Source organism: Artemia franciscana, chromosome 7 (genome assembly GCF_032884065.1).
Source record: "Artemia franciscana chromosome 7, ASM3288406v1, whole genome shotgun sequence".
NCBI lineage: Eukaryota > Metazoa > Arthropoda > Branchiopoda > Anostraca > Artemiidae > Artemia > Artemia franciscana.
In genome coordinates this window covers 11,498,030-11,521,052 of record NC_088869.1, presented here as the reverse complement: position 1 = coordinate 11,521,052, position 23,023 = coordinate 11,498,030, and the positions used below count along the sequence as shown (strand labels likewise).

General features: G+C 33.6%; 1 protein-coding gene across 1 annotated transcript; it reads left to right on the top strand.

Annotated features, from left to right (window-relative positions):
• The first annotated feature begins 527 nt into the window (after window positions 1–527).
• LOC136028845 (putative uncharacterized protein DDB_G0281251) lies at window positions 528–19,547 on the top strand. Its single transcript, XM_065706779.1, has 3 exons — window positions 528–792; window positions 10,238–10,519; window positions 17,852–19,547. Exons 1-3 carry the CDS (start codon window positions 588–590, stop codon window positions 17,935–17,937), a joined length of 573 nt encoding a protein of 190 aa, XP_065562851.1. The 5' UTR covers window positions 528–587; the 3' UTR covers window positions 17,938–19,547.
• Window positions 19,548–23,023: the final 3,476 nt, after the last annotated feature.

Below are 23,023 nucleotides of genomic sequence, written 5' to 3'. Positions count from 1 at the left end.
TCTTTTGCAATAATAAATACTCTATACAAAATGAGCAAAATGATTAAATTACAGCCTGGATATACTATAAAATCTATCAGATATGAAATATAAAAACAAGCTTCATCAATTGAAAATTTAGAGTCATGCTAAACATAACTTTTTTCCAAATATCTTTGGGGGGTGTCTCCTCTTCATTTCCCCCTTCTTTATCCTAAGGTTTAACTTTGTTTTCAAAATAATCTAAGAATAACTACTGTAACAAAAATGAGTTTTTTTGAAATAAGAACTAACTTTTACAACCGCATACATCAGAAGCGTAAAGAGTGAGTAATTCAGTAAAAACTGGGGTACCTTAGGTTCATAATAGTTTCTCTTCTTTTTAACTTCTAATGTTACTATTTTCTTTTATTTTAGGAGAGACATTTTCTTTTAGCATTTAATAACTTAGTAAGGCAGTAAATTAGAATACACCTCTGACTATGAAGCCTAGTTAAAATTCAACTGGCGTAATTGGGTCACTTTCGTTTTGTAAAACATGCTTGGGATAGTGCTAAGAAATTTATATTAGTTCATATATAGAGGCAAAGTGTACAATTAGTTTAGTTATGGAGGATTTACTAGCAAACGTACCAACACAAGCCGTAACAACTGTTACAACTGAGGCCGTAACGAATGATTTGACCTTCGGGAGTACAACTTCTTTGGACCCCCTGGATCGTTTCTTTGGACCCATTAACCCAGATCGTCTTGATCTCTTCAACCTTTACTATCAACTTATCTCACCCTACGTTTTTACTTTCTTCTTTGTTGGTAATTTCCATTTTAATATTTTGTGACGGTTTCTGAGTATTATTATTCTTTGTATTTAAACTCGTGTGTAATGGTTAATTGTATTGATATAATGGTTATAATTCATATGTTTCACTGATTGACAATGTTAATGGCAATAATCACAGCGTAGTTATCTTATTTTCATTAAAATTAGCCATGTATTTAACCTAACACAAACCCTCTGAATCTTATTGTAGCGCATTGTTTGGATTTCTCCCTGTTTTTCAATCTCCGTGCCATCCTTTGTGTTCTTTCTTCCTTTTACATTTCCTATTCCTTTATAAACTTTTTTCTTTACATCTCCCTTCCTATTTTTTTTATATTTTTTTTTTTCGTTTAAATCTCCCTCAAGTTTTTTCGAGAGACAGTTATTGCGTTTTTCAAAACTATACCCATGTGAATACTGAAATGGATAGGAAAGAAACAGTAAATCCAAGGTAAAAATATAGAGCAAAAAAGTATGCCTCAGACAATGTTAAAACAATCACAAATAAAATTAAAACGCACAGGATGCTATACTTAATATAGTTTTTCTCTTCTCTTTCATGTTCTCGTTTTTACATTTAAATTTGATATTCAGGAGAAAAATGTTACTAGAATGATGTTTATCGGTAAGCAAAATTATGCCTATGAAATATTTACTTAGAAATATTGGAATGTAAACAATAATTTGTGACCCCCCCCTTCAATGATGTTATAAGAAATTTCTTAGAACACAGTGTTTATCTGCAGATGTTCCACAAGTATCAAGTAGGATAGGTAATCCCAAGGAAAAATTGGGAATGAAGCCTTCTGTGTCTACGGAAAAAAAAATACTTCTATTTAAACTGGCTGAAAACGAAAGTTGAACAAGTTTTCGCCAACCCTCCATTCTACAAAAAATAGTTCCCTGGCAGTGGTGGTCATGCTCTACCTCTATTTTTTAGTTTTCTACCAGTATTTAAGTGATTTTAATATTTTATGCTACATAGGAAAAAAAAATCATGGGAGGGACACTTTCAAATCATTTGAGTGAAACGGTGGCTTAGGATTCACTGCAGGTGCAACGAATTCTTACGCTTCCTAAATTGGACTCTTTTTTATTTGTTTTGCTTGTTAAATGTAGTCACTTATTTCTTTTTTAAAAATTGGTTTTTCGGAGGTTATTTTTAAATTAATTTTTGTTCCATTTTATTCAAATATAATGATAAGAAATTTGGCTCTTGATAAAAAATCCTTCTTAGAACAAGCCAAACCTGTGAAAAACCCTATAAGACCTATTGGCAAAAGAAATTACAACAAATAAAAATAAGGAGGTGACTCTCAAAACTTTCTAAAGGATTTAGGATCATTTTTGCTTCGCTGAAAGTCATTTGCATTTAAGATTGTGTATTTTTACTGGTCATTAAATAAATTACATAAAAAAAACTAATTTTTTTAAGCTGAAAGTAAGGAGCGACAATAAAACTTAAAACGAACAGAAATTACTCCGTATATAAAATGGGTTGTCCCCTCCGCAATCCCTCGCTCTTTACGCTAAAGCTTTTAATTGTTTTAAAAAGTAGAATTTTGGCAAAGAGTCAAACTTTAGCGTAAAGAGCGAGGGATTGCGGAGGGGACAACCCATTTTATATACGGAGTAATTTCTGTTCGTTTTAAGTTTTAATGTCGCTCCTTACTTTCAGCTTAAAAAAATTAGTTTTTTTTATTTAATTTCTGAACGTTTTTGAATTAATGGATGTTTGGTTTTGGCTCTCCGCATATAAATTATTAAAATGAAATTTGTTTATTAATTCTTTTTTTAGCTAAATGGCTTCCTCTTAGTTTTGATCAGACGATTTTGAGAAATAAAGGGTGGAGAAGGAGGACTAGTTGCCCTCCAATTTTTCGGTTACTTAAAAAGGCAACTAGAACTTTTAATTTTTAACGAACGTATTTATTAGTAAAAAATATACGTAACTTAAGAATTAACTTACGTAACAAACTTTCATAACCTTATATTTTTATTTTGTATACGAGGGGGTTTGTACCCTCGTTAATACCTCGCTCTTTACACTAAATCGTAAGTTTTGTCCAAATTCTTTAAGAATGACCCCTGAATCAGAAAGGCCTTAGAATAAATAGTTGAAATTACTAAAAATACTTTAGCATAAAGAGCAAGGTATTTATCTCCTCCTAAATACCTCGCTCTTTATGCTAAAGTATTTTTAGAACCCCTCATATGCGTAATAATCTCTGTTCGTTTTAAGTTTCAATGCTACTTCTTCCTTTCATTTGAAAAAACGTTTTCATGTTTATTTTTCATTGTTTTCTTATAGTAATGCTAGAGAATCCTGCGCCCTTTTCACTGAATTTTTCTTCCCCCATGACAGATTCCTCCAAGGAAAGATCCTCCAACATAGCCCCCTCTCCTCAGCCCGACCCCCAAACAAAACAAAATCCCCCTGAAAACGTCTGTACACTTCCCAATAACCATTGCTATATGTAAACACTGGTCAAAGTTTGTGACTTGCAGCCCCTCCCCCAGGGACTGTGGGGGAGTAAGTCATCCCCAAAGACATAGTTATTATGGTTGTCGACTATGTTGAACAAAATGGCTATCTCAAAATTTTGATCCGTTGACTTTGGGAAAAAATGAGCGTGGGAGGGGGCCTAGATGCCCTCCATTTTTTTTGGTCACTTAAAAAGGGCACTAGAACTTTTCATTTCCGTTAGAATGAGCCCTCTTGCGACATTCTAGGACCAATTGGTCGATACGATGACCCCTGGGGAAAAGAAAAAAAACAAATAAATAAACACGCACCCGTGATTTGTCTTCTGGCAAAAAATACAAAATTCCACATTTTTGTAGATAGGAGCTTGAAACTTCTACAGTGGGGTTCTCTGATACGCTGAATCTGATGGTGTCATTTTCGTTAAGATCCTTCGACTTTTAGGGGGTGTTTCCTCCTATTTTCCTAAATAAGGCAAATTTTCTCAGGCTCGTAACTTTTGATGGGTAACACTAAACTTGATGAAACATGAATATTTAAAATCAGCATTAAAATGCGATTCTTTTGATGTAGCTATTGATATCAAAATTCAATTTTTTAGAGTTTTGGTTACTATTGAGCCGGGTCGCTCCTTACTACAGTTCGTTACCACGAACTGTTTGAAAATGTGGTTTTTTCAACTGAGAGTTAGGAGAAACATTAATACTCAAAACGAAAATTTGTAAATGAAGGGGTTGCCTTCAGTACTTTGCTCGTCGCGTTAAGGTTGTTTTTTAGCACTTTTACTAAGCGTGTAATAATAATTCAATCATTGAAAACGACTCTTGTGTTTCACAAGTCGTTCTAAATAAATTAGGACAACAGTCAAACTTTAGCGCAAAGGTCAAGATATTGTTTGGGGTTGGGGTAGGGTGGGATAGCTATGTCATATGAAGAATAATTTATGGTCGTTTTGAGTATTAATGTTGCTCCTTACTTTCAGCTGATTTCTTTATATTTAATTTCTGAATGTTTTTCAAATTATTCTGATACACCATCACTCCTCTCACGGAAATTTCCTCCAATGTGGAATAATTTCTCGTAAGATTCCCTCCGTACAATTCCATCCTCACTGAAAAATAGTATAAATAAACAATGGGTATATTTGGTACTTCACAGCCCTTTCCTCAGGGATTGTTGGGGTGAGGGGTTTTGTTATCCCCAAAGGCATAGCTATTGAATTTTTCAGCTATGCTGAACAAAATAGGTTTCTCAAATTTTGATCGGACGACTTTGGACAAAAATGGGCGGGGGCAGCTGCCATCCGATCTGTTTGGTCACATAAAAAGGGCACTAGAGCCTTTGGTTTTGGATTAAATGATCCATCTTTCGAACTTTGGGAGTAATTGGTTTGATATGATCCCCCCTCAGGAAAACAAGAAAAAAACACGCACTTGTGTTCTTTTTTTCTGGTAAAAAAATTGGAAAATTCCTCTATTTTGTGTATAGGTGCTTGAAACATCTACAGTAGTGCTCTCTAATATGCTGAACCTGATGGCGTGATTTTGTTAAGATTACTTGAAATTTTTGGGGTGTTTCTCCCCATTTTCAAAAATCGAGCTAATTTTCTCGGTTCGTAGTTTTTAATGTGTAATGTTAAACTACATGAATTTTTGTATTTTGAATCACCATCCAATTATGTTCTTTTGATGCATCTATTGTTATCAAGATTCTGTTTCATAGAGTTTAGGTTACTATAGAGTCGTATCGCTCCTTACTTACATCTCTTTATCATGAACTGTTTGATAAAATAACCAAAAGGAAATATCATTGCAAAGGAATAATATCACAGGGCTAATATGGGTTTGCAGATGAAGTTAATAATGGACCTCTTCCAATTCATACCGCTCTGCCTGGCTGACATCAGATTATTATAAAAATAATATATTTTTAAAAATTAGCTTTTCTTTCACAATTACAGCATATAAAAAGAGGAATCATTATAACAATACGACGAACTGGAACACTGTTGAAATTCAATTGGTTTTTAATAAATAATTATGCTAATTCCTGTTAGTTTCTATATCCTAAAAAAAAACTAGTTTTTTTAACTGTAAGTAAGGAGCGACATTAAAACTTAAAACGACCAGAAATTACTCCGTATATTAAATGGGTTGTCCCCTCCGCAATCCCTCGCTCTTCACGCTAAAGTTTGACTATTTGCCACAATTCTGCTTTTTAAAACAATTAAAAGCTTTAACATAAAGAGCGAGGGATTGCGGAGGGGACGACCCATTTCATATACGGAGTAATTTCTGTTCGTTTTAAGTTTTAATATCAATCCTTACTTACAGTTAAAAGAACTAGTTTTTTATTTAATTTCTGAACGTTTTTGAATTAATGCATGTTTGATTTTGGCTCTCCAAACATAAATTATTAAAATTGAATTTGCATATTAATTCCTTTTTTGGCTAAATGGCTTTCTCTTAGTTTTGATCAGACGATTTGAGAAATAAGGTGTGGGGAAGGAGGCCTAGTTGCCCTCCAATTTTTCGGTTACATAAACAGGCAACTATAACTTTTAATTTTTAACGAACGTTTCTATTAGTAAAATTAAATAAAAAAAAACAAGTTTTTTCAACTGAAAGTAAGGAGTGACATCAAAACTTAAAACGCACAGAAATTATTTCGCATATGAAAGAGGCTGCTTCCTCATCAACGCCCCGCTCTTTACGCTAAAGTTTGACTCTTTCTCTTAATTCTTCTTTCTAAAACAGTAAAAAACTTTAGCGTAAAGAGCGGGGCGTTGATGAGGAAGCAGCCTCTTTCATATACGAAGTAATTTCTGTGCGTTTTAAGTTTTGATGTCACTCCTTACTTTCAGTTGAAAAAACTTGTTTTTTTTATTTAATTTCTGAACGTTTTTGAATCAATGCATGTTTTGATTTTGGCTCTCCGCAGAGGAATAATCAAAACGAAATTTGCATTTTTTTTTTGGCTCAATGGCTTTCTCATAATTTTGATCGAATGATTTTGAGAAAAAAAGAGCGGGGGACGAAGCCTAGTTGCCCCCCGATTTTTTGGTTAATTAAAAAGGCAACTAGAACTTTTAATTTTTTACGAATCTTTTTATTGGTAAAAGATTTACGTAACTTATAAATTAGCTTACGTAAAGAACTTTTGTATTCTCATGTTTTTATTACATATATGAGGGGATTCGCCCCATCGTCAGTACCTCGCTCTTTACACTAAAGCTTAAATTTTATCCCAATTCATTAAGAATGACCCCCTGAATCACAAAAGCCGTAGAATAAGTATTATTTCGGTAATTGAAATTACCGAAAATACTTTAGCGTAAAGAGCGAGGTATTAGAAGGAGGTGAGCCCCTCATATGGGTAATAATTTCTGTTTGTTTTAAGTTTTATTGCTGTTCCTTACTTCCAGCTGAAAAAGCTTTTTCACTTTTATTTTTTAATTGTTTTTTTTAAATAATGCTAGTAAATCCTGCTCTCCCTTCATGGAAATTTTCTTCTCCCATTACAAATTCTCGAAGGAAAGTTCCCCCAGCATATCCCCCTCTTCTCAACCCCTCCCCCAAACCAAAAAAATCCTCCTGAAAACGCCTGTATACTTCCCAATAACCATTACTATATGTAAGCACAGGTCAAAGTTTGTAACGTGTTGCCCCTCCCACGGGGACTGTGGGGGAGTAAGTCGTCCCCAAAGACATAGTTATAAGGTTTTTCGACTACGCTGAATAAACTGGCTATCTCAGAATTTTGATCCGTTGACTTTGGGAAAATAATTAGCGTGGGAGGGGGCCTAGGTGCCCTCCAATTTTTTTGGTCACTTAAAAAGGGCACTAGAACTTTTCATTTCCGTTAGAATGATTCCTCTTGCAACATTCTAGGACAACTGGGTCGATACGATCACCCCTGGGGAAAAAAAACAAAAAACAAAAAAACAAATAAACACGCATCCGTGATCTGCCTTCTGGTAAAAAATGCAAAATTCCAAATTTTTGTAGATAGGAGCTCGAAACTTCTACAGTAGGGTTCTCTGATACGCTGAATCTGATGGTGTGATTTTCGTTAAGATTCTATGACTTTTAGGGGGCGTTTCCCCCTATTTTCTAAAATAACGCAAATTTTCTCAGGCTCGTAACTTTTGATGGGTAAGACTAAACTTGATGAAACTTATATATTTAAAACCAGCATTAAAATGCGATTCTTTTGATGTAGCTATTGGTATCAAAATTTCATTTTTTAGAGTTTTGGTTACTATTGAGCCGGGTCGCTCCTTACAGTTCGTTACCACGAACTGTTTGAAAAATATACTTAACTTAAGAATTAACTTACGTAACAAACTTTTATATTCTTATATTTTTATTATGTATATAAGGGGAATCGTACCCTCGTTATTGCCTCGCTCTTTACACTAAATCGTAAGTTTTGTCTCAATTCTTTAAGAATGACCCCTGAATCAGAAAGGCCGAGAGTAAATAGTTGAAATTACTAAAAATACTTTAGCATAAAAAGCGAGGTATTTATCTTCTCCTAAAAACCTTGCTCTTTATGCTAAAGTATTTTAAGAGCCCCTCATATGCGTGATAATCTCTGTTCGTTTTGAGTTTCAATGTTACTCCTTACTTTCAATTGAAAAAACTTTTTCATGTTTATTTTTTCATTTTTTTTTATAGTAGTTTTAGAAAATCCTGCGCCCTTTTCATTGAATTTCTCTTCCTCCCACACAGCCCCTTTCCCTCAGCCCCACCCCCAAAACCAAAAAAAAACTGAAAATGTCTCTACACTTCCCAATAACGATTATTATATGTAAACACTGGTCAAAGTTTGTAACTTGCAGCCCCTCCCCCAGGGACTGTGGGGGAGTAATTCATTCCCAAAGACATAGTTATTATGGTTTTTGACTATGCGGAACAAAATAGCTATCTCAAAATTGATCCGTTGACTTTGGAGAAAACATGAGCGTGGGAGGAGGCCTAGGTGCCCTCCAGTTTTTTTGGTTACTTTAAAAGGGCACTAGAACTTTTCATTTTCCCTAGATTGAGCCCTCTTGCAATATTCTAGGACCACTTGGTCGATACGATGACCCCTGGGGAAAAGAAAATAAAACAAACAAACAAATAAACACGCACCTGTGATTTGTCTTCTGGCAAAAAATACGGAATTCCCCGTTTTTCTAGATAGGAGCTTGAAATTTTTGCTATAAGGTTTTCTGATACGCCGAATGCGATGGTGTGATTTTTGTTATGATTCTATGACTTTTACGGGGTGTTTCCTCCTATTTTCCAAAATAAGGCAAATTTTCTCAGGCTCTTAACTTTTGATGACAAAGACTAAATTTCATCAAACTTATATATTTAAAATCAGCCTGAAAATCCGATTCTTTTGATGTATCTTTTAGCCTCAAAATTCCGTTTTTTAGAGTTTCATTTATATTTAGCCGGTCGCTCCTTACTACAGATCTGTTTGATTATGAGTCAATGTTATAGCTATAATAAAAGTATTATTTAACATAAATCATTTTTCAATTAGTACAGAATGGGTAAAGAATTAACCTTAAGAAGACCTATGAGTTGGTACCCCCTATTCCTTACGTGGTTATTTCAGTTGAATTTGGGTTTGAGTGAATTATTAATTTTAGTTTCTGTTGTTCTAACGTTCGATTCATTCATCAACTGCAACATTTTTATCTTTACTTTTGTTGTGATTGCATATTTTAATATTTGTTTGATTTGTTATGTCCATAAATAGTATTTTTACCCTTCCCTAAGATTAAATTATTATAGGACTTTATATCTTCTACGGTCAGGGTTGATTTGTTGTTTATTTTTGTTTAAATAGTTTTTCTGTCGAAAGACTTTCTCACAATTCAACCTGACACGAATAGAGTTGTGTTGCTTCAGTGGGCCTTCCTAGCTTTGTCTCTCTTGGTGAAATTTGTGTAAAATTGAGAAAGGAGGAAGGGACTTCAATTCATGTTTAACAGGAGGCGTAGAAAACGCACTATAATTCTTGAAAAATAAATTGCACAACTGCTTGACAAGTTTTCTAGAAACATTGTCCGGCGAACTTGGCCAAAAGTTGAAAGGTAGTTTCTCAGAAGTCAACTTACTAAATTCTAATGATTAATTTATTTTATTTTTATTGTTTTTTATTACTATTTATTTATTTGTTTATTTACTACCAACTATATTACTATATTATGTATTACATATAGACTATATCATATATATATATATATAATAAATTTATTTATTATTTACTAAAATGAGCTATTTATTATTTATTTATTTTGATCAAATTAATTAATAAAACCATTGAAATAGTCCAGTGGTTTGAAAAATGGAAGAAAAACAAACTCTTTTGAGGATGTCTGAAAAAACCCTAGGGTGTTTAAAACGTCTAGGAAAGTTTTAATAATTGATGATTAGCCCTCTAGAGGTCAAATTGTAGAGGTATTGTTGTTGCTCGAAGTCAGTTAATCTATATAACGTCTTATTCACAAAATTATGAAATTTACGTCAAATAGTTTAATATTTCATATTCATCTAATATTGTCTTTGTGAAGTTAGTTTGTTCAATTTTAAGTTATCACATGTTTAATTCTATTCCATATCTGTTGATTTGCGGCTAGTTCATTACAGCTTACTCTACAATAAATTAATCATAAGGAACCTGAACGTAAGATAGAGTGAGGCAAAAAGCCTCTTATGTACACATGTACTCAGGAATTCGTTGTCCCTTCGTTAATACAGAGGGACATGTTTTAAAAAATACAAAAAGGCAATGTGTATGATTAATATGGTAAGATAGTTGGTAGGTATACATTTTAAACTTTAGGTGTCAGTAAGAGACCAAAGGGGCTCATTTCACTAACTTACTTGTGTTCACACATCTTGTTAGATTCTCTTACGATGTTAGAATTAGACAATTTTTTTTATTTGTTTCAGTCGTCCCCATTTTTTGGCTAGGGGCACTTGTGGCTGGAACACCCCCACCAAAGCCAACAACCACTAAGGGTGGCTTACCACCGGAGCCTACAAGGCCAACAACAACAACAACGACAATAAAAACAACGACTACAACATCAGCCACAGAGGCTACTACACTATTTTTAAATATGACAACAGAAGCACCTCCCATCATGTCAACATTGTCGTCTAAAGCAAGCGTTCTATCAGGAGTTCAAAATACAACAGGAGGGAACAGACGATGGTATACCACAGCCCCAAGTACGAAATTTAAATGATTATTTATATTTAAATTTCATTATACAGTACAGCAATTAAATTTACAGTAATATAAGAAGTAGTTATAATGGCTATGTATTTTGTTATATAGATTGTAAATTTTATATAATACTTTAGATATTTTGTAACAAGCTAATATTTTTAATCTTTAAGCTAATTATAGCACACGAAACTGGAAAAATGAATAATAGAATTTTGTATAAAACATTTTTAGTCAAAACTACCTAAATTCGGACATCCATAATTATCCTAGACATCAGGGTTATAGGATGTCAGCTTTTAAGGTGCTTTGAGTATTGGGATAAACTTGAATGTGCCTTAATGTTTGACTGAAGTTGTATATTACTTACCCTTAAGCAAAAAGGAATTTCAATTCTTTTCCAGTATGATTAATTAATTTTATGACCATTATTATCTCTAAATTTGCAGTCACTGGAAAGGCTCGAATTGAGGGTTCGATAGGATGACTTTGTGAGTAATGCATGGTTCCTTCACCCTACTCATCAAGCTCTATTTTCAACTCAAATCGCCTCGTGAAACCTCAGTTTGTTTCAAGATCTCTTTCAGATGCCACTGATAGCATCATTTGGTATCCTATATGACTTTAAACCCTTCTTCAGTGGTTGGTGGTACCCGAAGCACCTTAAATTTTGTGGTCTATAGAAGCGATTTCGATAAGTCAAAATTTTAAGAATTTTTTTTAGAGCCTTAATCTTGGAATAAAAAAATTCATGTCAGTGACATCACGATTATATTCCTTTCAAGAGCAAAATTTTACCTTTCAAAATTCTCTATGGCCCTATCAAGATCATTTTTAGTCTCTGTCTCTATGATGCCTGCTAAATGACCCTAGATGACAAATAACTCAGAAGATCAAAAAGGAAAGGCTCAGAACAAGAAACAAAAAAGAATAACATTGAAGATTTAATGAAAATGTAGCTCAACAAAATCTATAGCTATACCTACAAAATCACAATGAAATGAAGGATCGTATCAATATAGAGCGTGGGAATGTGAAAAAGATAAACAAGAAGGAGAAATTTATTTCAAGTCAGAATTATTATACTCAATTGAAATTGCCGATTTTTTTTTACCTTGGAATAGAAAGTATTACTTTAGAGTGTGCAAAGACACACAGGAAGAAAAAAATAGATTCCCCTCAAAAGTTTTTAGCTACCCTAGAATGAAGCGAATTTACGTGGCATTTCCCCGGGGTGGTCTTATCGTTTTTAGTGTCTATGACGCAAGCAAAATTAAAAAGATGACAAATGACTCCGAACGAATATATAAATATAGATTCATCTATATATATATATATATATATATATATATATATATATATATATATATATATATATATATATATATGTATTAATATTACTATTATTTTGTGTCCTAAAAGACACACATAGTGCTAACATGCAGTAATGACAAAAAGTATATATATATATATATATATATATATATATATATATATATATATATATATATATATATATATATATATATATATATATATATATATATATATATATATATATATATATATATATGTATGTATTAATATTACTATTATTTTGTTTCCCAAAAGACACACATAGTACTAACATGGAGTAATGACAAAAAATCAGAAGTAAAAAGAAAAGATATATTCACTCAAATCTCACAACAAAAAAACACTCAGTAAACTATTTTCATGATCTAGTGTATTCATAAAGCGAGACCAGCGTTCTTCACTGACTAAAAGTGGTTGCGCTATACCATAACTAAACACAAGTCGTCGATTGCTCTTCCATAGAGGAATACCTAAGAGGAACTTCGCATAACGGAAATACAGTCGGCGAATAGCTGTTTTTTCAGTTTGACTAACAAGTTCCCAAAAGGGTGCTAATGCTTGTAGATGGGGCACAGCAAATACATTGTATATCCTTCCTAGAATTGCCCGCTTATACCTGGATTTACATGAAATAAGAAGTCCATACGTCCTTCGCAGTCTTTCACTTAAAAACTCAAGCAGTAGGGTCCTAGTTTGCATTAAACTAGAGGCAATTGGCAAACCAAGGTAAGAGCCTCCCTCTTTGCATACTCCCAGGAAGTTCCCATTTCCTTTAAATCTTTCTCTATAACATCCTCCCCCAGACGAGGACGTCCTGCTTTCTATTTAGCCTAAGACAGTTGGCCTAAAAGGACAACCTTCGACAATCTGTCATCCTTCACCCGCAGAACGTGCCCTAGCCATCTTAACTTTTCTTTCATTATAGTCCTAGAAAGCAGGATGGAACCACATTTTTGTACAGCCTGCTGTTTGAAATACGGTCTGTCAACGGGGTACCCAGAACAATCCTTACGTAGTTTTTCTGTAAAACATCTAGTAAACCTTCATCCGCTTTTTGGAGCGCCCATGCTTCAGAGACATATTTGACTACTGTCATCACTGTACCTTCTAATCTTCTAATCTTAATTTGAAGACTTATCTTTCTATTCTTCCAAAATTTTCTTAACCGTGAAAAAAAAACACTGAGATTTGGCTATTCTGCTTTTAACATCTTCACTGCTTTCACCGTCATTATGATAACATCACCAAGGTAAGTGAAGTTGCTCACCGGATCAGTCTTTTCACTACCCAACGTCACCATTTCATCTTTACTTTTTCCTAGTCTTAGTGACTTAGTCTTCTTAACATTAATTTTAAGACTATTCTGGCACCCTAAACTCGTAAAACCACTAAAAGTTCGTTCATTTTGCTCAGCCTTTCATCTAGGATGCTTAAATCATTAGCATAATTCAAGTCCGGAGATTTTTTCCTCCCCTTTTGAATCCTTGATCTCAAACTGCCTTTCCCATGCTCCTTAAGACAAATTCCATCAAAATAATCCAGAGAAAGATATATAGAACACAACTCTGCTTAACTCCTGATTTAATACAAAACCAGCTGTTGACCATTTTTCCTACCTCAATCGTAACAGTGTTATCCTCATTCATACCACTAATCACTTTAATCTATTTGTCTTGTATACTTTACTGGGATAAAACCTTTGCCAAAGCTCTTCTATCAACAAAAACTGAACGCTTGCTCATAAAGTCGATAAAACTGACGACCAAAGGTGTTTGAAAACTAAGCCCTTCTCAGTTTTTAACTTAAGAGTGAATTTTGGTCAACACATTCTCTACCTTTTCTAAAACTGAGCTATTCTACTCTGAAAACTCACTACTCTGAAACTCCGGTCTACAGCATTTCTCAGCCTAAAAAGTGTCCTATTACTAAGTAATTTACTACCTACAGATACCAGACTAATGCCTTGATAATCACGACACTCAGTGAAATCATCCTTCTTATACAGTGGCATAAGTAAGGGATCCTAAAATCGTTAGGTACTTCCCCTTTTTCAAAAATTATATTCGTAATCTTCAGTAGAATTTTTTTAACATCAGAGTCAACCAATTCATTTACAAAACTATCAGAGCTTGGAGCCTAAATAATTCTTAAGGCTTTTAGTACTGTCGCTAATTCTTCTTTACAAAACAAATTTTCTTTCAAAAACATTTACATTTTTCTCTGCATCCTTTCCCGCAACTGTATCTCGGTTTAGCCCATTCTCAAAATATTTTACCCATCTGTCTTGAACTGTTTCCTTATCACTAATTGTGGCCCCGCTCCTACTTTTAACTGGGACACGGCTGGATTTACTACTCCCTCCTTATATTTTTAACTACTCCCTCTTTACTCTCAATTTATTAACATGCCAGTACAATACTTTACTATTACACCGTCTAGCTGCATCTTCAAGATCCTCTGTAATATTCCATAGCAAATAAATACAAAGTTGAAACAATAGGGAAAATCTTTTCAAGACAGTGGAAATCGAAATCGAATATTTATTAATCCCTCCCATATGATACTTTTTGAAAAACCTTCACGCATCAGTACTGATTTGGGATAAAACAGGTGGTTCGGGATTTAATAGAAATTAGGCTTGAAATAAATAATAATATTTCTTTGAACAGGGACTTAGGGGAGTACTCTCTAAATTCTTTATATTCAAATTTAATTAAAAATGATGTAACGAAATATTTTAAAATAGTATTGAATCAGTTACGAAAAGGCCTTTAAGGCAGGCTGCTAAAGATGCAAGGTTGGCTCTCAGAAGTTGTACTTAATCATTTTGTTCTCTTTTGTTTGAATGAATTTATCATCTCAGTTCACTCTTTTTGTCAGTCCTGGTTGAACTTTGTTTAAGTAAGGATGCTAGGGCTGTTTTAAAAAAGTTAAAAAAACATTATTATTTTTAATTCTCGCCTTTTAATGTAAGTTTACTTATATACACATATTTTTCTCTCTCTCTCTCGTATTGTGCTGAAGACGGCCCTTGGACAGAGGACCGAAATATTTACATATGGGAGGGATATTAAATATTCACAGAATTAATTCCCACTGTCTTGGAAAGATTTTCCTATTTTTTTGTATTTATGTATACAAGATTTTCCCTATTTTTTTTTTAATTTTGTTTTGCATTTATATTCAGCTTTTTATTTGTTTGTTATGGAGGCAGTATGGTCTTCTTCTCTAAAACAAGAAACTAGTACTCTATTATTAATACATTCCAAGCATAAGCAAGCAGATTCCTTGTTCATCATTAGCCCTACTCCCTGTCTTTGCAACCCATACTTCCTGCCTGAGTAAACAAACTTTATATAACCTAATTTCTTGCTTCCTAATCCTGAGATATGAGTTTCTGAAACTCCTAATAACTCCGTTTCGAATCAGCTAAATTTTTCAATCAAAATATCGATACGAAACTCATTTTGTAAGGTTGTAACATTCCAAGTTTAAATCTTCATGTTCTTTAAATCATTGAAATTATTTTGGCCTCAGGAAAAGCAATGATCTTGGATACCAATGCAATTGATTATCAGACAGAGAATGAATAAAAAGTGAACTTAAAGTTTGAAATTACAATTACAAACTAAATTTTCCAATTCTGTTTTATTAAAAAATACAGAAAATCCAAAGGAGTTATATGACGGAAATTTATTTATGACAAAGCGTCTTTTACAAACAATTTTTGACTTTACGTAACAGCAGGACGACAGGAAACTTTTGTTTAAATTTATATAGCTTAATTTATCTCCTCCTATTTCAATATAAGGTTCTCCTTTGGTAATTACTGAATATATTTGCTTAACGCTAGCAGTAAGGGAATTCTTTATAGCAACAGGGATCTCAGATGCATTGTAAACTTGAAAGGAATCTAAAACTTTGGAAAGAGGAAAGTCGCAAACAAGCAATCAAATCAAATTCTAAACTACATTCCACGTGCTTTAAAGTTTCTATAATCAAACCATTTCTAAAATCATCAATAGCCAACTCAAACCCTTTAGATAGGCTTTGCTGAACAAAGTTCAAGTATGATATAAGCTTAACTGGGGATTTAACGCCAACAGGGAAATTACCATTCAGACCTTTCGACGATTGCTTCAAATGAAAGCAACAACTTTCTAATTTATTTGTAATATTAGTAGTTATTTTCTCAACTGCATTGTGTATTTGCGCGAAGTTTACAAATAAGGAAGAAATTATTTTCAAGGCATTATCAGACAGTTCAGATCCAAAGGTTTTAAACGATTGGCTTACTTGGTCAAAGGCTTCGTGACGCAATTTATTAAGAGAAATTTCTAATTCTTAGATTACCGACACTGATACAGAAAGGAATTTTGAAACCTTTTCCTGGTCATTACTTAGTTTTCCTAATATGTCAGATAAATAGAACTTCTTTGATCTGCCCCACTATAGTTAAAATGGCCCTTTTCTTACTAGGATTGGCAATATTACACTCAAATTCTTCTACGATGTTAGAAATGAGGTCAAGTTAAGATATAGATATTTTTCTTAATTTCCAAGAGTTCCTGGAATTGATCAATAATTAAATTTGCATTATTCAATAAATTATGGTGACCCTTTGTCCTAGATTATATTATACCTTTAAGAGTTTAAGAGTTTCCACGTCTTGATCAAGGATAAAATTTTCAAAATTTAATATATTTTCTCTAAGAATATTCATCATATCTCCTACCTGAACTTTAAGCAGCGAAGCCGTGTTTCTAAGCTTTTCTACGCTAGGGTAGAAAATGAGTTTCTGGTTTCCACTCGATCCAGTTCCAAATTCGCTCAAATATTGGAAGCCTATGCTTCTTCGAACAAAAGATTGGTGTCCATCTAATGACAAGGTCGATTCCTTAGCCAATATTCCAAAAATAAGGAATACGCTAATTATAAACATAATTTCATCATAAAGTAGCTCATCTGAAAATAATCACATTTAATGCTAAGGACCTTTGGCTTCCAAAATTAAGAGTAACACTAATTTAATAACGTGATACTTAGAATAAACTTGGCATTTTACTCTTAGAAGGATACTGAATAATTAGGTTTCTACTAATGCAGGAATTGGCAACATCATATAAAAATAGAAAAGCCACTGACCCCTATTCTGAGATTTTGTTTTTTTTTTATTGAAAAATTCAACCAACGAATGATTTCAGGGATTCAAAATTTTTGACCTTTACGCATGACTTGAATTTATACTTTCCCTTTTTCAACTACAAGAAGGAATCAAGTACTCTCCATTTGTAACTATTTTAATTTTATTAAGAAATAAAAAGGATTCACGTTTCGCTTTACATTGATCTTCCTTTATTATAACCTTTGAAGTCGGGGATGACGATATGATTTCACTTTCTTTAGCTGAAGCAATAGTTTTAGAGCATTCACTTTCATAGAATATTCTGGAAACATCTGTTATTCGTGAAATTTCAAATAAAAAATACTAGTGCCTTCTGTTTCAATAACATTTTCCGAGTCAATTAAATTATTTTGTGTTTCATCAGTTCTATTGTGCATATCGATACTTGAAGATAATCGAAACGAGTCTTCTTTGGTAGGAGAAGGGGCTCTAGTATATGAACTAGAAAGGGGTAAATAGTCATTTAATATAACATGAGTACTTGGTTCGTGAGACTCAAGGTTATATAGTCTAACTTCTGTTTCCTCTAGGGAGCAAGCATCACAATTAGGGGTCGTGGCATAATTTTTTCTTCATACTGGTTCATCTCCTTCTTATAAATTTTGGAAAACTTAGGATTTAGTTTCAAGAAAATTTCGTGGTTGACTCTTTAAAGGAGCCTAGTATTTAGTCTTTCGGGACATAAGATCTTGATCCATAACATGTCAGGATCAGTCTTGCTGATATTGTCTTTTTTTATATTTCAGAAATATCATATTAGGAAGATTCATATTAATCATTTTTATATTTTCAGGTGTAATCCAGCCTCATTATTCATGGACGAATCAGTATAGAATTCCGCAGTACCTCTATAGTAACTATCAAAAGTATCACCACTAGTTCAATCTTGACTTCACGTCCATGATTTCAGTGTAAGAAAATAAACAATGTGCTAATTTATTTATTATCTTATATAAGAAAATAAAATAAAAACTCAAAAGATGTAAACTACTTCCCTGGCAACAAAAATTAGCAAATTTCATATTGTCCTGTTCGTTTATTTTTGTTATTGTGTCCCGTCTTTTTTATCTATTTTTCTGTATATCCATTTTTTTAGTCACCCCCTCCATTGCTAACACAAATGTCAACCTCCCAATCACATGAAATCCAAATGTGATAGGCCAGTAAATTGCAGCCACTGCACCGTATTGTCTTGTTATTCTTCTGTGAATTTCATCTTAAATGCGCTGATTGCAAGGGTAGTCATATATATTATATAATAAAATGTCGTGTTCTACGTGGTGCCATGAGCAAAAGTGTGAATCGAAAATGACTGTTAAACTGTCCATCGCAATCGCCTCGTTTAATATCACCAGCATGAAAGATAAGGATGACTCGACAAACCGAAAAGTGAAATATTATAACATTTCACTCCTGCAAGAAAAATTGCTCCCTGCGATCTCCGTTTACTCTCTACGAAGAAGCAGCTGGAACATTATGTTCACAACCAATGCCTGCAAAACTTGGAGTGGCCCTCCAGGCACAGGAATGTATAAAAAACAGTTAGCTACACCTTTGTAACCAGTCTTATTTCCTTCCTCTGATAATATTACGGCAGCACGACTTGGTTGCCTTGTATTTATCAATGTGAATCCACCCTGCGACCAGAAACGTCTAGCTTCGCTTATTAAGTCATCTAATGCGTGCTCATAAACTCTGCTATGCTTTTTTTGAAAATATGGATATCGATGGTTAGTGTTGAGGTATTTCAATTGCCATGTTAATAGCTCCTTTAATCGTGCCAATTTAGTTTTAGACTCATTACTAACTGGTTACCACATAGCACTTAAAGCTCTCAATCTCAGTTATGTTCACTAAATTGCTACGTTGACCAGCCTTTACCATTGTATTTGCTCCACCAATGTCCCCTGCTCTGGCGTTCATATTGATAAAGATATACTTGATTTTGACGACCTTCTCCTCTCTTTTACTGTGACATTAACCGATGATCTATTTTATGATCCTCGTGTTGCTACTAATAAAAACAGGTGTAAGAAACTTGAGTGGAGTAAAGCCTATTGGCTTTTTTTTAATGTTACCATGACTGCTCTGTTATCAGGTGTCATCATCCCTTTTAATCTACTTTATACGATTGTTGTTTTGCCATAATCCATAATGCAGCTGAGTATTTATTACTTTTGCTTAGTTGAGCGCATTCAACAATCTGAGAATATGGCCGTCAGCTTATATGGATTGAACTCATAAATCCAGGGTTGATTGAAAAGAAAACCCAGGTCTTAAGGCAGTCATGAATCGTGCTATACTCCAGCCTCGCATCTCAATTGCGTGTGGGCGTCCTTCGTGAGGCTAAGTGTTTAATATAAAAATTAAGACAAAAGTGAAGTTTAAGGGGCATCTCCATTTGGTTCGTTATAATGTTTACCTAAACGTGCAGTACCACGGAAGGATGTCATTTGCTTCCCTAAATTAAATTCATTAGTGATCAGTGATTTGATTCTTGATTATTCTTGGCTTAGGTATTATAAAAATATTTTTATTGTTATTGATGCTCATCATCATTTTCAGAGCTTAGTTTCCCAATTTTTTCATGCTAAAATTTTGCAGCGTCTTGTTATTACTGTTTCAACTAACAGTTTTCTAAATAGTATGTTTGAAGTTATTTCTAAACCGAGTGATTTTGATGCCATTAGTGCTCACCAATTATATTGTGATTATACAGCACTAGTCACTCAGCTCCAGCTACTTTTTCAGTTCCTTTTGCTTTTGTCCATGGGGCCTGGTTCATTTCTTTTTGGAGTAGTAAACTCTACTCTTAAACGCGGAAATGACCCTATTGATTGCAGTTTATATAGGCCTATATAATATAGGCCTGTTGAATATATATTTTATATTCAACTATATTTATATTCAAGCTATATATTTATATAGGCCAGTTGAATGCAATATTAGCAAGATTTTTGAGTATGTTCTGCTCCAATATATATTTTTGAATGGAGTGTGAAAGACTCAAACCTATTCTACTCTCAACCTCGTATCGGGTGTTAACATGCGTAGAAGGTGTCAGCTTCAATTCTTTATGATGCCCAGTCTGTAGGAATTTATTTATAGGAATTTATTAAATTCAACTTAGAAAAACAAAAACAATATTATGCCCCAACAGAGAGAAGAGCTTGTAAGGCTGGGACAATACAAATGCATATAGAAACCACAACATCTCGTCATAAACAATAAAAATAAAAATTAACACGGCAAAAAAGAAAAAAAACATTGAAGGTCTAAAGGTAAGAATTTTATATTTTTGATTTTGGTTCGTCTAGGGCTTTTAGCAATATTTGCCATGCAAAAGTGTAGCACTTTTTTTCAGAGAATAAAGTGAAGTCTTCTGTCTAAACATGAAGGAGCGCCATCACCTCATCTATTTAATGTTTCCATTTATAATATGTTATCAGGAATCAGGCCTTTGTATTTTTATAGTTTATCTGATGTGTTTTATATCAAACAGGCTGTGGTAACGAACTGTAGAAAGGAGCGATCCGGCTAAATAGTAACCAAAACTCTAAAAAATGGAATTTTGATACCAATCGTTAAATCAAAAGAATTACATTTTAATGCTGATTTTAAATAAAAGAGTTTCATTAAGATTAGTCTTACCCATCAAAAGTTACGAGCCTGAGAAAATTTGCCTCATTTTAGAAAATAGGGGAAACACCTCCTAAGAGTCATACGATCATACAAAAATCATACGAAAATCACACCATCATATTCAGCGTATCGGAGAACCTTATTGTAGAAGTTTCAAGCCCCTATCTACAAAAATGAGGAATTTTGCATTTTTTGCCAGAAGGCAAATAACGGATGCGTATTTATTTGTTTTTTTCCCCAGGGGTGATCGTACCGACTCAGTGGTCCTAGAATGTCGCAAAAGGGTTGATTCTAAAGGAAATCAAAAGTTCTAGTGCCCTTTTAAGTGACCATAAAAACTGGAGGGCACCTAGGCCCCCTCCTACACTCATTTTCCCCCCACAGTCACCGGATCAAAATTCTGAGATGACCATTTTATTCACCATAGTCGAAAAACCTAGTAACTATGTCTTTGGGGACGACTTACTCCTCCGCAGTCCCCGTGGGAGGGGCTACAAGCTACAAACTTTGACCTATGTTTACATATAGTAATGGTTACTGAGAAGTGTACAGACGTTTTCAGGGGGATTTTCAGTTTTGAGGGGGATTTTCAGTTTTGAGGGGGGGGAGTTGAAGGGCGGTTATGTGGGAGGATCTTTCCACGGAGGAACTTTTTATGGGGGAAGAGACTTTCAATATAGGGGGCACAGTATTTTGTAGCATTAAAAAAAAAACAATGAAAAAATAAATACGAAAAGTGTTTTCTACAGAAAATGAGAAGCAGCATTAAAACTTAAAACGAACAGAAATTATTACACATATGAGGGGTTTACCTCCTCGTAATACCTCGCTCTTTACACTAAAGTGTTTTTAGTAATTTCAACTATTTAGTCTACTGCCTTAGTGATTCATGGGTCGTTCTTAAGGAATTGGGACAAAATTTAGGCTTTAATGTAAAGAGCGAGGTATCGACGAGGAGTGAGCCCCCTCATATACGCAATAAAAACATACGAATATAGAAGTTCACTACGTAATTTTATTTGCAAGTTACGTGATTTTTACGTATGAAAACGTTCGTAAGAAATTATAAGTTATAGTTGCCTTTTCAAGTAATCGAAAAATTGGAGGGCAACTAGGCCTCCTCCCTCGCTCCTTCTTTCTCAAAATGTTCCAATTAAAACTATGAAAAAGCCATTTAGCCCCAAAAAATTAATATGCAAATTTCGTTTCAATTATTTATGTGCAGAGCCAAGATCAAAACATGCATTAATTCAAAAACGTCCAGAGATTAAAAAAAACAAGTTTTTTTAAATGAAAGTAAGGAGTGACATTAAAACGAGCAGAAGTTACTCCGTATATGAAAGGTTCTTTTCCTTCTCAATGCCCCGCTGTTTACGCTAAAGTTTTTTACTGTTTTAAAATGTAGAATTAAGAGAAAGAATCAAAATTTAGCGTAAAGAGCGGGGCGTTGAGGAAGAAAAGCCCCTTTTATATACGGAGTAATTTCTGTTCGTTTTATGTTTTAATGTCGCTCCTTACTTTCATTTTAAAAAACTTGTTTTTTTTTTGTTTAATTACATACAGAGACGACGTGTTAGTTTTAAGTCGGACCAAGTATATTTAGTATTTATTTTGCAACGTATTTCTATTGTGTTTAAAATTGTTGATCTCTCTGTAAATGTTAATAAAAACGAAAATTTTATTTTCAACCCCAAATCATCAGGCCGTAATTTGTTCTGTGGTTCCATGGTAATCCTTAATGTTGCAAATTTACGGTGGGAAGGGATACATATTTACTCTACACTCCCTTTTTTGTAACTTCAGGTTCTGAAAGATGTTAAAGAAAAGTTGAAGATTGGATATGCCAAAATTATACCAGATCGTGGCAATATTCATACCAAGCTTTGGTTAAAACATATTCTGATCATTCTATCCTGTTTCTACCTGGTAAATTTTCGTTATGGAACGAAAAAAGCCTGCACCAAATCCATATTGCTTATTATAGAAATTGCAAATTTTTACTGCACTACCAACACTTTCACTTGATATCATAATACACGTATTATTGAAATATATGGTGCTACCGACAATATTCAATAGTTTGAGCTGCTTAGTTCCAATTTAATTAAATATTCTTTTGTGTTCCTAGACCCAAACCATACCATTATCCTGTGTTATAACCTGAGAAAACGGTTTCGTTGTCTTGTTTTCAATAATTTGGTATTTTTTCTCTTTTTAGTGTAACTTACTCCACTTTTTTTTTTAAAGTAAGTTATAATTAAATCATTATAATTACAATTAGTACTAACAAGTGGTATAATAACAAAGTAGTGCTATGCATCAT